The sequence below is a fragment of the Mirounga leonina genome, unplaced genomic scaffold (assembly GCF_011800145.1).
Source record: "Mirounga leonina isolate KUSES-001 unplaced genomic scaffold, KU_Mleo_1.0 Mir_174, whole genome shotgun sequence".
NCBI lineage: Eukaryota > Metazoa > Chordata > Mammalia > Carnivora > Phocidae > Mirounga > Mirounga leonina.
In genome coordinates, this window is record NW_023270451.1 from 76130269 (window position 1) to 76150659 (window position 20391).

Here is a 20391-nt window from a genome sequence, read left to right on the forward strand (position 1 = left end):
AAATAAAATCTTTAAAAAAAAAAAAAGATACTTTTAGAGATGGCCCTTTTACTATAGTGACATTGAAGGTGTCAGCTAATTCCTTAAAATTATTTTTGAGTTTATCTAGTATAATTGATATGTTATATTGGTATGTTAATACTCAATGTGACCTATTCTTGGGATGTTTTTCAGAGTTACTTCTACAATGATGACATCTTTAACTTTAATTACGCCCAAGCCAAAGCTGCAACAGGCAATACCAGTGAGGGTGAAGAGGTGGGTACATGCTTTTGATGCATTCGAATGATTCTGTTTAAAAACATTGTTATCTTTAACTTTTTGAGGAACCTCCATACTGTTTTCCAGAGTGAAAAAAATAGATGCACATAGGGGAAAGAAAAAAAAGAGAGGCAAAAAAAAAAAAAGAGAGGCAAACCATAAACACTCTTTTTAAAAAAAAATTTTATTGTTATGTTAATCACCATACATTACATCATTAGTTTTAGATGTAGTGTTCCATGATTCATTGTGCATAACACCCAGTGCTCCATGCAGAACGTGCCCTCTTTAATACCCATCACCAGGCTAACCCATCCTCCCACCCCCTCCCCTCTAGAACCCTCAGTTTGTTTTTCAGAGTCCATCGTCTCTCATGGTTCGTCTCCCCCTCCGATTTCCCCCCCTTCATTTTTCCCCTCCTCCTATCTTCTTCTTCTTTTTTTTTTTCTTAACATATATTGCATTATTTGTTTCAGAGGTACAGATCTGTGATTCAGCAGTCTTGCACAATTCACAGAGCTCACCATAGCACATACCCTCCCCAGTGTCTATCACCCAGCCACCCCATCCCTCCCACCTCACCCCCCACTCCAACAACCTTCAGTTTGTTTCCTGAGATTAAGAATTCCCCATATCAGTGAGGTCATATGATACATGTCTTTCTCTGATTGACTTATTTCACTCAGCATAACACCCTCCAGTTCCATCCATGTCGTTGCAAATGGCAAGATCTCATTCCTTTTGATGGCTGCATAATATTCCATTGTATATATACACCACATCTTCTTTATCCATTCATCTCTCAATGGACATCTTGGCTCTTTCCACAGTTTGGCTATTGTGGACATTGCTGCTATAAACATCGGGTGCACGAAACCCTTCAGATCCCTACATTTGTTTTTTTTTTGTTTTTTTTAAGATTTTATTTATTTATTTGAGACAGAGAGAATGAGAGACAGAGAGCATGAGAGGGAGGAGGGTCAGAGGGAGAAGCAGACTCCCTGCCGAGCAGGGAGCCCGATGCGGGACTCGATCCCGGGACTCCAGGATCGTGACCTGAGCCGAAGGCAGTCGCTTAACCAACTGAGCCACCCAGGCGCCCCAGATCCCTACATTTGTATCTTTGGGGTAAATACCCAGTAGTGCAATTGCTGGATCATATGGTAGCTCTATTTTCAACTTTTTGAGGAACCTCCATACTGTTTTCCAGAGTGGTTACACCAGCTTGCATTCCCACCAACAGTGTAGGAGGGTTCCCCTTTCTCCGCATCCCCGCCAACATCTGGCGTTTCCTGACTTGTTAATTTTAGCCATTCTGACTGGTGTAAGGTGGTATATCATTGAGGTTTTGATTTGGATTTCCCTGATGCCGAGCGAAGTTGAGCACTTTTTCATGTGTCTGTTGGTCATTTGGATGTCTTCTTTGGAAAAATGTCTGTTCATGTCTTCTGCCCATTTCTTGATTGGATTCTTTGTTCTTTGGGTGTTGAGTTTGATAAGTTCTTTATAGATTTTGGATACTAGCCCTTTATCTGATATGTCATTTGCAAATATCTTCTCCCATTCTGTCGGTTGTCTTTTGGTTTTCTTGACTGTTTCTTTTGCTCTGCAAAAGCTTTTTATCTTGATGAAGTCCCAATAGTTCATTTTTGCCCTTGCTTCCCTTGCCTTTGGCAATGTTTCTAGGAAGAAGTTGCTGTGGCTGAGGTCGAAGAGGTTGCTGCCTGTGTTCTCCTTTAGGATTTGGATGGACTCCTGTCTCACATTTAGGTCTTTCAACCATTTTGAGTCTATTTTTGTGTGTGGTGTAAGGAAATGGTCCAGTTTCATTCTTCTGCATGTGGCTGTCCAATTTTCCCAACACCATTTGTTGAAGAGACTGGTTTTTTTTCATTGGACATTCTTTCCTGCTTTGTCAAAGATTATTTGACCATAGAGTTGAGGGTCCATTTCTGGGCTCTCTATTCTGTTCCATTAATCTATGTGTCTGTTTTTGTGCCAGTACCATACTGTCTTGATGATGACAGCTTTGTAATAGAGCTGGAAGTCCGGAATTGTGATGCCGCCAGCTTTGCTTTTCTTTTTCAACATTCCTCTGGCTATGTGGGGTCTTTCTGGTTCCATACAAATTTTAGGATTATTTGTTCCATTTCTTTGAAAAAAGTGGATGGTATTTTGATGGGGATTGCATTGAATGTGTAGATTGCTCTAGGTAGCATTGACATCTTCACAATATTTGTTCTTCCAATCCATGAGCATGGAACGTTTTTCCATTTCTTTGTGTCTTCCTCAATTTCTTTCATGAGTATTTTATAGTTTTCTGAGTACAGATCCTTTGCCTCTTTGGTTAGATTTATTCCTAGGTATTTTATGGTTTTGGGTACAATTGTAAATGGGATCGAGTCCTTAATTTCTCTTTCTTCTGTCTTGTTGTTGGTGTATAGGAATGCCACTGATTTCTGTGCATTGATTTTATATCCTGTCACTTTACTGAATTCCTGCATGAGTTCTAGCAGTTTTGGGGTGGAGTTTTTTGGGTTTTCCACATAAAGTATCATATCATCTGCAAAGAGTAAGAGTTTGACTTCTTTGCCAATTTGGATGCCTTTTATTTCTTTTTGTTGTCTGATTGCTGTGGCTAGGACTTCTAATACTATGTTGAATAGCAGTGGTGATAGTGGACATCCCTGCCACATTCCTGACCTTAGGGGGAAGCTCTCAGTGTTTCTCCATTGAGAATGATATTCGCTGTAGGTTTTTCATAGATGGCTTTTATGATATTGGGGTATGTACCCTCTATCCCTATACTCTGGAGAGTTTGATCAAGAAAGGATGCTGTACTTTGTCAAATGCTTTTTCTGCATCTGTTGAGAGGATCATATGATTCTTGTTCTTTCTTTTGTTAATGTATTGTATCACGTTGATTGATTTGCGGATGTTGAACCAACCTTGCAGCTCAGGGATAAATCCCACTTGGTCGTGGTGAATAATCCTTTTAACGTACTGTTGGATCCTATTGGCTAGTATTTTGGTGAGAATTTTTGCCTCTATGTTCATCAAGGATATTGGTCTGTAATTCTCCTTTTTGATGGGGTCTTTGCCTGGTTTTGGGATCAAGGTAATGGTGGCCTCATAAAATGAGTTTGGAAGTTTTCCTTCCATTTCTATTTTTTGGAACAGTTTCAGAAGAATAGGTATTAATTCTTCTTGAAATGTTTGGTAGAATTCCCCTGGGAAGCCATCTGGCCCTGGGCTTTTGTTTGTTGGGAGATTTTTGATGACTGCTTCAATTTCCTTAGCGGTTATAGGTCTGTTCAGGTTTTCTGTTTCTTCCTGGTTCAGTTTTGGTAGTTGATACATCTCTAGGAATGCATTCATTTCTTCCAGGTTATCTAATTTGCTGGCATAGAATTGCTCATAATATGTTCTTATAATTGTTTGTATTTCTTTGGTGTTGGTTGTGATCTCTCCTCTTTCATTCATGATTTGTTGATTTGGGTCATTTCTCTTTTCTTTTTGATAAGTCTGGCCAGGGGTTTATCAATCTTGTTAATTCTTTCAAAGGACCAGCTCCTAGTTCTGTTGATCTGTTCAACTGTTCTTTTGGTTTCTATTTCATTGATTTCTTCTCTGATCTTTATTATTTCTCTTCTGCTGGGTGTAGGCTTTATTTGCTGTTCTTTCTCCAGCTCCTTTAGGTGTAGGGTTAGGTTGTGTACTTGAGACCTTTCTTGTTTCTTGAGAAAGGCTTGTATTGCTATGTACTTTCCTCTTAGGACTGCCTTTGCTGTATCCCAAAGATTTTGAACAGTTGTATTTTCATTTTCATTGGTTTCCATGAATTTTTTAAATTCTTCTTTAATTTCCTGGTTGACCCATTCATTCTTTAGTAGGATGCTCTTTAGCCTCCATGTATTTGAGTTCTTTCCAACTTTCCTCTTGTGATTGAGTTCTAGTTTCAAAGCATTGTGGTCTGAAAATAGGCAGGGAATGATCCCAGTCTTTTGGTACCAGTTGAGACCTGATTTATGACCTAGGATTTGATTGATTCTGGAGAATGTTCCATGGGCACTAGAGAAGAATGTGTATTCCGTTGCTTTGGGATGGAATGTTCTGAATATGTCTGTGAAGTCCATTTGGTCCAGTGTGTCATTTAAAGTCTTTATTTCCTTGTTGATCTTTTGCTTAGATGATGTGTCCATTTCAGTGAGGGGTGTGTTAAAGTCCCCCACTATTATTGTTTTGTTGTCAATGTGTTTCTTTGCTTTTGTTATTAATTGCCTTATATAATTGGCTGTTCCTGTGTTAGGGGCATAGATATTTACAATTGTTAGATCTTCTTGTTGGATAGACCCTTTAAGTAGGATATAGTGTCCTTTGTCATCTCTTATTACAGTCTTTGGTTTAAAAATCTAATTTGTCTGATATAAGGATTGCCACCCCAGCTTTCTTTTGGTGTCCATTAGCATGGTAAATGGTTTTCCACCCCCTCACTTTCAATCTGGGGGTGTCTTTGAGTCTAAAATGAGTCTCTTGCAGACAGCATATTGATGGGTCTTGTTTTTTATCCAGTCTGATAGCCTGTGTCTTTTGATTGGGGCATTTAGCCCATTTACATTCAGGGTAACTATTGAAAGATATGAATTTAGTGCCATTGTATTGCCTGTAAGGTGACTGTTACTGTATATTGTCTGTGTTCCTTTCTGGTCTATGTTGCTTTTAGGCTCTCTCTTTGCTTAGAGGACCCCTTTCAAGATTTCTTGTAGGGCTGGTTTCGTGTTTGCAAATTCCTTTAGTTTTTGTTTGTCCTGGAAGCTTTTTATCTCTCCTTCTATTTTCAATGACAGCCTAGCTGGATATAGTATTCTTGGCTACATATTTTTCTCATTTAGTGCTCTGAATATATCATGCCAATCCTTTCTGGCCTGCCAGGTCTCTGTGGATAGGTCTGTTGCCAATCTAATGTTTCTACCATTGTAGGTTACATATCTCTTCTCCCGAGCTGCTTTCAGGATTTTCTTTTTATCTCTGAGACTCGTAAGTTTTACTATTAGATGTCGGGGTGTTGACCTATTTTTATTGATTTTGAGAGGGGTTCTCTGTGCTTCCTGGATTTTTATGCCTGTTTCCTTCCCCAAATTAGGGCAGTTCTCTGCTATAATTTGCTCCAATATACCTTCTGCCCCTCTCTCTCTTTCTTCTTCTTCTGGGATCCCAATTATTCTAATTTTGTTTCGTCTTATGGTATTGCTTATCTCGAATCCTGCCCTCGTGATCCAGTAGTTGTTTATCTCTCTTTTTCTCAGCTTCTTTATTTTCCATCATTTGGTCTTCTATATCACTGATTCTCTCTTCTGCCTCATTTATCCTAGCAGTTAGTGCCCCCATTTTTGATTGCACCTCATTAATAGCCTTTTTGATTTTGACTTGGTTAGATTTTAGTTCTTTTATTTCTCTAGAAAGGGTTTCTCTAATAACTTCCATGCTTTTTTCAAGCCCAGCTAGTATCTTTAAAGTGATGATTCTGAACTCTTAGATCCGACATCGTACTAATGTCCGTATCGAGTAGGTCCCTGGCAGTCGGTACTACCTCTTGTTCTTTCTGTTGAGGTGATTTTTTCCATCTTGTCATTTTGTCCAGAGGAGAATAGATTAATGAGAGAACAAAATGCTAACAGGATAACAACGTCCCCAGAAAATATACTCTAAACAAATCAGAAAAGACCTGAAGCCGGGGGAAAAGAAAGGGAAAGAAAGAAAAAAAAAAAAAAAAAGGAAAAAAAAAGAAAATGATAAAAACAAACAGAAACAGAACAAAACAAAAAACAGAATATGATCAGGCTGTTGCATAGATTAGTGCCACACACTAGATTTTGGTGTATTTTGGTCTGTTAGAAGAAAGTGCCTCCCAAATTTTTAAAGAAAGAAAAACTTATATAGGTACAAATATAAGGGTTCATATGATGAAGGGATGGAATATGACTGTAAAGATGAAAATTATAAAAAATCTTATAAAAGGAATTGATAAGAAGTTGTTTGAGAAAAGAAAGAAGAGGATTTAAAAAAAAAAAGGAAAAGAAAGGGAGAGAATGTGATCAGGCAGGAAAGTAGAACAAAACCATACACTAGAGATTTAGGGTATATTTTGATTTGTTAAAAGAAACTATCTCAAAATTTTAACAAGAGAACAACTTATATATATATGCCAAAAATAAGGGTAACTACTATGAAGGGGTAGAATATGACTCTAAAAATGAAAAATAAAAATGTTTTTTAAAAAAGGTATTGATAAGATGTTGGTTGAAAAAGGGAAAAAGAAAAATTCAAAAAAAAGACAGTTAAAAAAAATTAACTTTGAAAGACTAAAGAATCATGGTAAAAAAGCCATGGATTCTATGTGCATTATTCCCCTAGTGCTGGAGTTCTGCTGTTCTCATTGATGGGTAAACTTGGTCTTGTCTGGCTGTTCTTGCTGATCTTCTGGAGGAGGGGCTTGTTGCCGTGGTTCCCAAATGTCTTTGCCGGAGGCGGAATTGCCCCACCCTTGCCGGTCTGGGCTAAGTAATCTGCTCGGGTTTGCTCTCAGGAGCTTTTGTTCCAAGCTTTCGGTACAGCTTTGGAGGCCGAGAGTGAAAATGGCAGCCTCCCAATCTCCGCCCCGGCGGAGAACTCGGGGTCCCGTTCTCAGTGCGCCCCCAGAGAAAAGCAGTCAGTGACTCCCGTCTCCCCGGTCTTTGGCCGCACTCCATGCTCACCTGCCCTGTGACCGCGCGTTTCTATCTCTGGCACCCGACCCCCTGTGGAGTCTCCAAACCCAGCAGATCCCTGCGGTGCACTCCCGTGCTGCCCCTCCTGGGGGAGGAAGGGGAGTCTCCCCACATCTGCCTCTTGTTGGGTCCCTGCTGGAGGAGCAGTGGCCCGACTGTGCCCCGGATCACGGTTTATGGCAACCCCGAGCTGAGAGCCCGTGCCTCAGCTCCGTCCCTGCAGCCGGCTTCCCTGTTCCCATACCTGGGAGCTCTGCCGCACTCGGCACCCCCGGTCTTTCTGTGACCCCAAGGATCCTGAGACCACAGTGTCCCACGAAGGTTCCACCCCCTGCTTAGCCACTGGAGTGACGTCCCTCAGTGGAGCCGACTTCTAAAAGTTCCGATTTTGTGCTCCGCGGCTCTATCACTTGCCAGAAGCGGCCAACAGAGGCCCCTCCCCCGCCATCTATCCTCCCGAATATCGCCTCGGATTCACTTCTCCGCACGTCCTACCTTCCAGAAAGTGGTCGCTTTTCTGTTCAGAGAGTTGTTGCTATTCTTTTCTTCGATCTCCTGTTGAGTTTGTAAGTGTTCAGAATGGTTTGATCCCTATCCAGCTGAATTCCTGAGACCAGACGAAATCCCGGTCTCCTACTCCTCCGCCATCTTGCTCCGCCCCCCCCAAACAGACTCTTAACTATAAAGAACAAACTGGGGGTTGCTGGAGGGCAGGGTTGAGGGATGGGCTAAATGGGTGATGGGAATTATGGAGTGCACTTGTGCTGAGCACTGGGTGTTGTATGTTAAGTGTTGAATCACTAAATTCTACACCTGAAAGTAATATTACACTGTACATTAGCTAACTGGAATTTAAATAAAAACTTGAAAAAAATAATAAAAATAAAAACATTGCTATCTTTTTCTCACTGAAATAAAAAGTTCAGGGGCAAAGGATTATAAAAATTTCCTTTCTTCTTAGGTTACATTAAAAAGTACAATGTAAATAGACATATAGATTTTATAACCATATTACTGTTTTCCTTTTTCTGCTATATTTTATAAAAGCATAACCTATGTTGAGAAAAGTATCCAAATTAAAGTATAGAGCTTGATGAATTTTTGAAGTGAATGTACCCAAATAATCAGTCCTCAGATCATGAAATAGTATTGTCTTAACTCCATAGAAACGTCCTCATCTCCTTGTTTGAGTCTGTCCCTTTCTCCCAAGGCTAACCACTATTTTGACTTCTAATTCCATAGACTGATTTGCCTGAATCACTCAAAGCAATTCAGTTGAATTATTCAATTCAATTTCGTTATCATTTAGCAAATTGTTCCACTTGTTATTATTCAAATTCTAATTATTGTCTAACTTCCATTATGTCTTTGTGAGTTATTTTAAAATATGCGTCATAATTTTCAAGTATGTGTATTATCTTGCCCAGGCTATTTCATTTTGATTTCTAACTTAATCATATTGTGGTCATCCAGTGTACTCTGTATTACACCAGTCCTTCAAAATTTGTTGAGACTTGCTTTACTGCCCAGTAACATGGTCATGTGTCCTTGAACAAAATAGGTGTTACGCAGTTGTTAATTATTCTGTTCAAATCTTCTATATCCTTACCAAATTTCTTCGGTCATCTTGTGATATCAATAACTGAGAGAAATATGTCAACATCACCATAGGTTTGTCCTTTTCTTAGTAGCCTGTAGAGAATTTGACCATCTGTAAGGCTACACTAAGTATTAATCAAATAAAGCAAGCCGATGTGGTATTTTTACTGCAAAAATATCTTCATGGTTATTCCCTTTCTTTCCTTTTCTTACAGGTTTTCCTTTTAATCCAAAGTGAGAAGATGAAAAATGATTACATTTACCTCAGTTGGTTAGCTCGGTGCTGTGAGTCTTCTTTTAAATGTTACAGAGGAATCCTCTTTTTCTTCTCTGTTGCATAATCTTCTGGATGGAAATTACAGTGAACGTTTCTAAGTTTGTTTCATAGAATGAGTAAACACTGAAATTAAGCATCGTTAATACAACTCAATAAGGGTGGTCCTGTACATGCATTACATACATTTACCTTGTGATTAGTTCTACCATACAATGTTGACCTAGCATGAACAGTCCTGAAAGATGCCAAATTTTTCCATCAGCCCTGTTAAAGTTTCCAGAATCTCAGTTTACAGGGTTCTTTGTTAAGTGATACTGTTATGCTAATTTTACCTTTTCATTATGATGCAGGCCTGAAAAGTGATAAAATGTCAAAAACGTAATCTTTTTGTATATTATGTAGCCTACAACCTCTATCTGTCTCTCCCCCTTCATTATCTTTTCTTGCTTCTTTTTTTCCCCTGGATTTAAAATGTTCACAGAGTTTTTAAAGTCATGGGAAAATTTCAGCAATCAGATGTTCTAAGTGAGGCTGAAACTATATAAGTAGGATTGAATGAATGATACATGACTTTTAAGCAGATGAGAAAAGTGGGAACTACTGGAAATCAACCCAATCTAAAAACAAACAATTATGTGAATCCTAACTTAAGTATTTTACATATGGTATAGTTCTGATGGAGAACCAGCTTAATGCTAACATTGCAAACTTTCTACATAAGAGCTGTTTACCATTTCTTTGTCTGTTTGGAACATAGAACCAAATCCAAAGAATAACAAGATGCAGAATTATATTTCCTATACATTTAAGAGGTAAAATCTTTGCTTCTTTTTGTAGATATCATGAACAAGAAACCAAGACTAGCCTGGGAACTTTATCTCAAGATGGAGACCTCTGGCGAGTCCTTTAGCCTCTTACAGCTCATTGCTAATGACTGCTACAAGGTGAGTCTGAGTGAAATCTAAAGGGAAAACTGAAGATCAGTCTCACATGCTACACTGATTAATTATTAGGGAGAGGTGTCCTAGAGATTAAATGGCCATTGGTAAGAGGATTCACATAGAACTATCAGAAATGTCATCCCTGGTGCTCCTGGCTGGCTCAGCTGGAAGAGCATGGGACTCTGAATCTCAGGTTTGTGAGTTCAAGCCCCACATTGTATGTAGAGATTACTTAAAAATAAAATCTTTAGAGGCACCTGGGTGGTTCAGTGGTTAGGTGGCTGACTCATGATCTCAGCTCAGGTCATGATCTCAGGATCGTGAATTCAGGCCCCATGTTGGGCTCCATGCTAGGTGTGGCACCTACTTTAATAAATAAATGAATAAATAAAATCTTTAAAGAAGAAAAAGAAATGTCATCCCTTTTATGAACAAACTGAACTCAGAGATAGCATTTCAGGGTTTTACATGTATATTAAGTATGTATGCATATAAGTGAAATATGAAACAATGTATATGAAACAATGATTCAGAGAGATTGTTTTAGATTTCTAAAGGTTGTGTGTGTCTTTAGATACCATCCAAGTAGAGATATTCATCTGGTAGTTGGAAACTTGGTTCTGAAGCTCAAGCAAGATGTCTTCTGACATGTAGAGACATAGATTTGGATAAATCATCACCATTTCAATAGTAATTAAAGCCCTGGAAAACAAGATTACCCAGGTAAGGAAGGAAAGTGAGAAGAGTAGAGAGTTGCAAACCAAACCTTGGGGAATACTTAGGTGCAAATTGTAGACAGGAGAGACAAAGGAACCAGAAAAAAAAAAAAAGGAAAAAAGCAATCAGATTTAGTAAAGGACTGGCTCTCTGTGTATGTATGCAGGAGCGGGTCTGTGTGTGTGTGTGTGGAGGGGGGAGTTGGAAAGGCAGGGAGAAGGAGAGAGGACTTTGGGGCCCTATCCTATAGATTAAAAGCTTTTTTACAAATTAGCCTCAAATTCTGGAAATTCCTTTTTTTGGAATATTTCTTCCTGTCCAAAAGACATGCAAATGTTAGGTAAAGAGAGTGTAGTGTTAAATTAATTAATAATAGCTCATTTCAAAGTGAATCATTACTAAAATAAAGTCAATCACCATCAATGGAAAAGGTTTTAAAACATGGGAAACTTAAAAATGTTTAACATGACTGGGCGCCTGGGTGGCTCAGTTGGTTAAGCGACTGCATTCGGCTCAGGTCATGTTCCTGGAGTCCCTGGATCGAGTCCCGCATCGGGCTCCCTGCTCGGCGGGGAGTCTGCTTTGTCCTCTGACCCTATCCCCTCTCATGTGTTCTCTCTCATTCTCTCTCTCTCTAAATAAATAAATAAAATCTTTAAAAAAAAAATGTTTAACATGACTTAGTAGATGGCAATGACATTAAGTGAGTTAGAGGAGGCAGAGGGAAAGAAAACATTCAGAGAGGAATTTTGTTCATTGTAAATGTATTAAATCTGAAGTGTGTTTGGGGCTCCAGGTAGAGAGATATTACATGTGGGAAATTATCAGGGTGAGCCTGGAGCTCAGGTGTTCATGTGAGAAGTCAGGATTAGAAATGCAGTTTTAGAAGTTAACAGTATTGGATTGCTCAGTCAGTTAAGCATCCAACTCTTTTTTTTTTTTTTAAAGATTTTATTAATTTATTTGAGAGAGAGAATGAGAGACAGAGAGCACGAGAGGGAAGAGGGCAGAGGGAGAAGCAGACCCCCTGCTGAGCAGGGAGCCCGATGTGGGACTCGATCCTGAGACTCCAGGATCATGACCTGAGCCGAAGGCAGTCACTTAACCAACTGAGCCACCCAGGAGCCCAAGCATCCAACTCTTGATTTCAGCTCAGATTGTGATCCCAGGGTTGTGGGATTGGCTCCGTGCGCTGGGCATGGAGCCTGCTTAGGATTCTCTCTCTCCTCTCCTCCCTCTCCCTCTGCCCCTCCCCCTTCCCCACCCGTGTGCATGCTCTCCCTCTCTCTCAAAAAAGAGAGAGAGAGAAGTTAACAGTAGTTAATGGTGGTGGTGGAAGTGGTCGTAATAGTAATAGTAGTAGCAGCAGCAAAGTATGGGAGAGAATGAGGTTAACCAGTGAATGGGATGAGGAATCACGTGGACACCAGTGTTTAAGGGATAGAAATAGAATCAGTGAAAGAGACAGAGGATGAAGATGGACATAAAGAAAGAAAAGAACCGGGAGGGGGGAGAAGTGCTTTTCATTCCTGCTTTTCTTGTTTCCATTTTATCAAAAGCGAAGGGAGAGAATGTCAAGTCTGCAACCTGATGGAACTGTATGAGATCTGAGAAAACAATAGTGCATGGACAAGAGAATGAGATTAGAAAGCAGATTCAGTGAGTGTAGACTACAGTAAAAAAAATTTTCAAAAAAAAAATGGATGCTAAGGATAAGGGAGGAAATGTGTTGCTAACTTAAAAGGGAAAACGGGGTTAGGGATTTGGGGTGGGGGAGTATTTTTCCAGGTGGGGAGGGAGAGGTTTTTTTCTTTTAGAGTAGGGAGTAAGAGTATATCTTTAGGCAGTGGAGCTGTTGAACAGAGAGATATTAAAGATTCAAGAGAGTAGGAACATTTTTTTTATTATTATGTTACGTTAGTCGCCATACAATACATCACTAGTTTTTGATGTAGTGATCCATGCTTCATTCTTTTAGAAGATTTAAGGAACATTTTTGATGGAGGAAGACCCTAAAAGAGATGAGAGGAAGATGGGGTAAAGATCAAAGGAAGATAATGACCTTGAAAAACAATTTAGCGTAACCTACTGTCTCAGTGGCTCCATGGCCACCCACTAGTTTGGTGAGTCACTGGAAGGGTTCACATGACTCAAAGTTACACTCATGGCTGAGACTTATTACAATATAGAAAAAGCAGGAAAAAGATATGTAAAGGAGAAGACTGGAGAGGTGAAACCCAGACTTTTTTGCCCTCCCTCTGTGCTAATTGCACACTCATGTCTTTCTCCAGCTGCAAACTACAGAGACATGTGCGAGATATCCAGGAAAAACAGAAAAAGCAAGTAGGGAAAAAATGGCAGAATTAAGTCCTAACATGGCAATAATTGCATTAAATGTAAATGGTCTAAATATGCCAATTAAAAGACAGACATTGACAGGATGGATAAGAAACCATGACCCAACTATATGCTTTTTACAAGAAACTCACTTCAAATATAATGACATAGGTAGGTTGAAAGTAAAAGGACAAAAAATATATATACTGTGAAATAGGCAGTTTCTTTAACAAACAAACATATGCTTACTATATGACCCAGCAATCACCCTCCTGGGCATCTATCCCAGAGAAATGAAACCTGTGTCTACACAAATACCTATTCCCAATGTCAACAGCAGCTTTATTTGTAATAGCCAAAAACTGGAAATAATCCAAGTGTCCTTCAGTAGTGAATGGTTAAACAAACTGGTTTGGCTTGGACTACTACTCATGGATAAACAGGAATGGTGATGACAAGCCTGACTCCATTTCTTGATGTTTGACTGCTGACAGCTTTTAAGCCTCACCCTTCCCTCTTCCCCCTGTGCCCCACATCTGGACAAGATGATAAGAAATGCTAGGTAGTCCCTTCTCTGACACCATCAGGTGATTCAAACCACACAAGCCCCTGCTCCTGCTCGGGAACCTCATCCCAGCCCCACCCCCGGGCACAATAAAAACCCAGCCAGTCTCCTTGCCTTGCTCTCTCAGGCCATTTGGAAACTGCTTGAGAGGCCTGACCTACTTCCCCCACAGAACTCAATTATATAAGTAAGAAATCTTTCCATGCTCTCTTGGTGTGTGTGTGTGTGTGGCATCATCACTCTTGATATCCAAACCAACTTTGGGTGGAGGTCCCTCCTACTTTTTTAGAGTTATATAATAGGAGCAAACTATTGGTACACACAATAACTCGGATTCTTTAATCTTTTTTTTCAAAGACTCTATTTGTCAGAGAGAGAGAGCGCGAGCACAAGCAAGGGGAGTGGCAGGCAGAGAGAGAAGCAGGCTTCCCGCTGAGCAAGGAGCCTGATGCGAGACTCCATCCCAGGACCCTGGGATCATGACCTGAGCTGAAAGCGGATGCTTAACTGACTGAGCCACCCAGGCGCCCCAAACTCGGATTTTTTTAATTGAAGTATAGTTACACACAATATGACATTAGTGTCAGGTGTACAACATAGTGATTTGACAACTCTGTGTGTTATGCTGTGCTCACAAGTGTAGCTACTGTCACCATACGCTATTATAAACCATTGACTATATTTCCTATGCTGTTCCAAAATAACTTGGATTAACAAGGAATAACGAGGACATTATCCTGAGTGAAAAAACTCAATCTCAAAGGGTCCTGTACTGCTTGATTTCATATACATATATATGATATTTGTGAAATCACAAAACTGTAGAGATGTAGCACAAATTGGTGAGGGGCGCCTGGGGGGCTCGGTTGGTTAAGCAGCTGCCTTCGGCTCAGGTCATGATCCTGGGGTCCTGGGATCGAGCCCCACGTCCGGCTCCCTGCTCAGTGGACAGCCTGCTTCTCCCTCTCCCTCTGCCTGCCACTCTGCCTACTTGTGCTCGCTCTCTATCTCTCTGTCAAATAAATAAAATTTAAAAAAAAAAATTGGTGATTGCTGGGAGTTAGGGCTGGTGAGCAGGGAGGGGAGCGCACATGACTATAAACAGGTAGCACAGCCTTGTGGTGATGGAATAGTTCTGTATCTTGATAGCAGTGCTAGTTACGTGAGTCTACACATTTGATAAAATGACGGAACTACACGCACGCATTGTAGCAATGTCAACTTCCTGGTTTCGATACTGTGATATTGCGCTATGGTAAGCCGTAACTGGGGGAATTGGGTGAAAGGTACATGGGAACTCTTTGTACTGTCTTCATAACTTCCTGTAAATCTAGAATTATTTCAAAATAAAATGTTCTAAAAAATGAACCAACTAGAGTTATATCCAGCAATATAGATGCATCTTAACATATGCAAGACACAAAAGAATATTATGATATTCATATAGATAAAATTTTGAGAGGTAAAATTTAATTATATTGTCTAAAGGTATATACATAGGTAATAAAACTGTAAAAAAAAAGCCAAAGATTTTGACAAAAACTGATGGCCATAAAAGTTGGAATAGTAGTTGCTTCTGGAGGGAAGGAAAAGGTTGTGGTTTGGACGCGACACAGAGAGCTTCTATTTTGCTGTCAACGTCTTGTTTCTGGACCTGGGTGGTGATTACACTTGCACTCATATTATAGGCATTAAACTGTACATTTGTGTTTCATATACCATTCTCATTGTTATTTCACCAAAAGTAATTTGAATAGAATGTAGGAAGAAGGATTAACCTTGAAAAGGAATAAGAACACTTCTTCCTATGAAATGGGCAGAAATGAGGGAAGGATGAATGAAAGTACAAATAAAATTTGAATTGAAGGGAGGAAAGTTGTGTTTTCCCTGAAAGATAGAAAAACGATAAGCTAAGAATGCAATAGAGATCTTAAGGAAACTGGCAAAGGTTTAGAACAACAGTTTACAGGAATTGAGAGGTAACTAAACCACCCTGAACAAGGGGGATTGCCCAGCAATTTGAAGCCTTCAGCAAATGGCAACACTACATTTATAATGGCCAGTCAAGAAAACTCATCCAAGCAGAATTTAATGGTATTAGGCATGCTCTATGAGGCCAAGGAAATGTGTAGTATATTTGGGAAAGAGGTCTATCAAAATGAAGTAAACATTTAGAAGATTTGGTGTTTAGAGTAGCAGTATCCATCTAGGCATTTTGAGAATTTAGGAACAAGGTCAAGAAAGGTAATGTTCTCTTGGGTTGAACATGATCAAATTAGCATAAAATGAATGATAGTAGTCATTTACAGAATGTATCGAGGAAACCTGAAAGATACTCTGCTCAAATCACAATCATCGGTTTATCATCAAGATTACACTATAATTAGAAGAAATGATAAATGTGTTGATTAAATCATAACTTGACTATATGTAGGAAAAATGTTATATTGTTGAAAACTGAATGAAGGTAAGTTGATATAAATTGAACCGTGTACTCAAATTGTGATTTTCCTTTTTGTTTTAATAAGAAATTGAAGTTTTATCCAGTTTGCTAGCTGAAAATGTTATCACTAACCATACACTTTTTTATACAGTTCTGTTTCATGGTATGTTTACATTTAGTTTCATTCTGTGCAATCTTTTGAGTACAAGTATTATCACAATATTTTCTTTTAATCAGATGGGCCAGTTCTACTACTCAGCCAAAGCTTTTGATGTCTTAGAGAGACTGGATCCCAACCCTGAATATTGGGAAGGCAAGAGGGGTGCCTGTGTGGGCATTTTCCAGATGATCTTAGCTGGAAGAGAACCCAAGTAAGTAATCGGACAAGAGACACTACCTCTGTCCTTTTGCTGGTTTGTGAGGAAAAAGAATTGTTTTCTTGGATGCCATCGTCTGAAAACCCAAAACTATAATGATGTTTTATAATGATGAATAGAAGATTAAAGTGTTTCATATTTCTATCTGACTTTTTTCCTCCAGAAATTTTTTATGTTGGAAAATCGGGTCATTCTAAATCATAGGTACTAGGGACAGTGAGCATACTTTGGCTTTCAAATGTAAGAGCAAGATCTATATTTGGCTCCAAATGAATTGTCATTTTCATTAAAAGAAGTCTTTTTCAATCTCTTCTACTCTTTCCTTTGCCTATTGGCTTTTTCATGTCTTTTAGTTTAGGTTTCCAAGAATTAGGAATGGAGTGGGTATGGTTGATAATTCTTTTTTTTGTCTTTTGCCTTCCCATATTCCAGGAAATACCGAGACAGTAGAGTACATAAAATTAAATGGCATACAGTTCCACTTGTAACAAAAATGAAAATACTTAAAACTAGATTTCGTTTTCTAAAAATAACTTTGTGGAATGTATTTGTTACTGGTAAATGAATAGGAGATGTGATTATTTTTTATAAGTAAATAGTCTATCAAAAATTACTTCATGCCTTGTATTTACTTCCAATCCTAAATACAAGTTTAAAGAATTTGATTAGGTGAAAGAAGATGCTTCAGGGAAAAAAGAAATAGAAAATACAAATGAACTCTTATGGAAGAGGATCAATAGGCAGTCACCTATACATTTGGTAAGGTAATAGGGAAGTTTTAGTATGCATTACTTAAAACATGAGTTTTAATTTTAATTAAATTTAAATTACTTAAAACATAAATATTGGGGTGGGGGCTCCTGGGTGGTTCAGTTAGTTAAGCATCCGATTCTTTTTTTTATTTTAAAATTTTATTTATTTGAGAGACAGAGAATGAGCGAGCGAGAGAGTACAAGCTGGGGGAGGGGCAGAGGGCGAGAAAGAAGCAGACTCCCCGCTGAGCAGGGAGCCCCATGCTGGCTCAATCCCAGGACCCTGGGATCATGACCTGAGCTGAAGGCAGATGCTTAACCAACTGAGCCACCCAGGAGCCCCAAGCATCCGATTCTTAATCTCAGCTCAGGTCAGAAAAATTAAAAACATGTATATAGATAGTATAAGTAAATAAGGAAAACTTGGGTTAGTGAGACGGAGTTCATATAATTTCCATTTTATGGAATATTACTCAGCCATCAGAAAGATTGAATACCTACCATTTACATCGACATGAATGGAACTGGAGGGTATTATGCTTAGCGAAATAAGTCAATCAGAGAAAAAAGATTATCATATGGTTTCACTCATATGTGGAATATAAGAAACAGTGCAGAGGATCATAGGGGAAGGGAGGGAAAACTGAATGGGAAGTCAGCAGAGAGGGACAAAAACCATGAGAGACACTTAACTCTAGGAAACAAACTGAGGGTTGCTGGAGCGGAGGTGGGTGGGAGGATGGGGTAATTGGGTGATGGGCATTAAGGTGGGCACGTGATCTGATGAGCACTGAGTGTTATACGCAACTGATGAATTATTGAACACTATATCTGAAACTAATGATGTACTATATGTTGGCTAATTGAATTTAAATTGAAAAAAGTTTGCATTTTACTATGCCACCATAAAAATAGAAGGCTTGGGAGTTCATAACTGGTTTGTGAATACATAGTGACATAGTCTATTACTGAAGATGTCCTACTGGAAGTATGTGAAGAACAAGTATGAGTTTATGTTCCCTCTTAATTTACATGCTGTATTGAAACACTTTGTCCTTTCAAATCTTTTCCTCAGAGAGACCCTTCGAGAAGTGCTCCATTTACTGAGAAGCACAGGTAACACCCAAGTGGAGTACATCATCCGGATCATGAAGAAATGGGCCAAAGAAAACAGAGTGTCTGTCTAAAATAGCTCCAGAGTCCTCGGGAACCAGTCAGCACTTTGATGTGAAATTGGAAATCATTTTCCTCAAGTTTAATGTAAGATGCAGGGCTCTGTTCTTGGACATTTCCTTCCTTGCCCTTCGAGCCAAGATCAGTGACTGACTTGCTTAGAACTAGCCTCCTGGCTGAACTAAGTGCCAGAGTCCACGCTGTGGCCCCTGTATGATCCGACTAGCAATAAGACTTCGGACTTGTCTGGTGCCTTTCTTCCAAAAATACTCAGAGAACTCTTATGTAATTTGCTGACTTTAAGGAGAATGGCATCATTTTTTTTAATATTGGCATTCCATGGCATTTTCCCCTCACTGCAATAACAAATGCCTTTAATGCTGAAAAGTCACTATCATTCTGTCATCTTCATCTTAGCCATCTGTACGTTATCCCATTTTACTGCGGAATTCCAGAAAGAATTTCGTAATGCGTTTCTGAATCTCGGGAGAACAGAGGTTATAAGTAGCGAGATGATTCTAAGAGTGGCAGTAAGATCCTTTATCAAACTCATTAATAGATAATGGACTTTGGGGATTACTCTTGCAATAATTCTGATGATAAATAACATGTTACAGTAGAGTAACAGGAGTACTGGAGTTTTTTAAAAGGTGAGTGCTATGAAAAAAATCTGTGTGGTACATTTAAAGGTATCCAAGAGATAGTATACAGATTGCCTTAGTCACTTCTCCATTATATTGTAGGGAACAAAACAGGTTAGGGATTTTTTTTCATATATCGTGCTGAATAAATGTCAATTTTGAAAGTAGGGCTACAAAGATTATATATATGCAGTGTGGCTATTTATTAATATAATGATAATAAAGCATGAACTGTGCAGAGCCCTTTGATGAACCTCCTAATGTCTGGACTCTGTCCTAAGTCATATTCCAGCCCCGTGTTTCTGAGTTCTTGCGACATAAACCCATTATACGACTGAGCAGTTTTAGACTCACGACTGATTTTTCGGAAAATAGACATACATGTTTTTCTCTACCAGATTACCTTTGTTTCTTTTTTTTTTTTGTATTTTGTTTCTGTTAGTTTAAGGCCCGCAGCCTTACAGGTGTACAAAGTGCAGAGCCATCCCTGTCTGGCATGAGAACTGAAAGAAAGTCCTAATTTCTTGAGGACTACAGACAGCTTAGAGAATTCACGCCCCCGGCACGCGCTGCAGCCGAGGAAGCTGTACAGCATGGAGCCGGGAACATGGCAGGGGAGCAGCCAAGGAGAGAAGATCAGTGACTTCAGGGAGCCTTTGCTTTCTGGACAGTTGCAAGAGGTCCTTTCAGTTCCTGTCTTTTATCTTAGACCCAGATCTAATCAGTTCAGAGCACAACTGGCCCGAATAACTGAATTTTAGAAAACAAAATTGCATCATTTTTTTCATATGCCAAAGCTTCTACTTTCTCATTAATGCTATTCCTACTTTTTCAGTAGTTGGTTCTCAGCATCTAAGGTACTCGGTGGATCAGAGCTGGGCAGAACCTGCTATAATTTTAGAATTATCTTGTGACTCTTACTTACTTAAAATATTAGGAAACATAGTAGTGGAAAAAGACAGACGGAACACCTCTGTGGCTTTTGGCAAAGAAATTTGTCTTCCAGTTAATTGCTATTATTTTCAAATTTCCTATACTTGATAAGCTTTTCCATTGATGGTGATTTACTTTTAAATGAGCTTTTGTTGAATTTAACACTCTTGTGTCTCCCTGCCATTTTCCTGTCTCTTGGGAAAAGCAGATACTCCAAACGTAGCAGTTCCTGGAATTTTTAAACTACTTTTTAAAAAGTTTTTAACCTATAGAAGTGAGCCAAAAAAGCATAAGGACTAGTTTAAGAGGGGTACCATCCAATTCTGTTAGTAAGGATAGCTACTTCTGAACTGTGTTGGCGGAGTCTCAAGATTGCAGAGTCGCACTGCAGGGCAGTTTCTCTTATGTGTGATGATACAGGAGAGGAGGGGGATGCAGGCTGAGGAATGTAGGGTCATGTGTACAGTTCAGAACATCCCTGTACTATGTACAGTTGGTAGCAGAGATTACTTGCAAATGGAAAACATTTTTAATTATTTTTGTATTTCAAAAGAATTATTATATTGTACTGTAATACACCCAAATTAAAGTTTATTGTTTGGTCTTAT

The 20391-nt window shown here is 39.1% G+C and overlaps 1 protein-coding gene across 3 annotated transcripts in view; it reads left to right on the plus strand.

The window, feature by feature from the left end:
* Window positions 1–20391, plus strand: part of TTC26 (tetratricopeptide repeat domain 26) — a 56877-nt gene extending 36486 nt beyond the window's left edge. For all 3 annotated transcript variants that reach the window (XM_035021199.1, XM_035021200.1, XM_035021201.1), the window contains 5 exons: window positions 175–258; window positions 8843–8912; window positions 9742–9848; window positions 16145–16278; window positions 18112–20391. In XM_035021199.1, the coding sequence (XP_034877090.1) occupies window positions 175–258; window positions 8843–8912; window positions 9742–9848; window positions 16145–16278; window positions 18112–18223 (507 nt within the window). In that variant the 3' untranslated portion in view covers window positions 18224–20391. The remainder of the gene's footprint in view (window positions 1–174; window positions 259–8842; window positions 8913–9741; window positions 9849–16144; window positions 16279–18111) is intronic.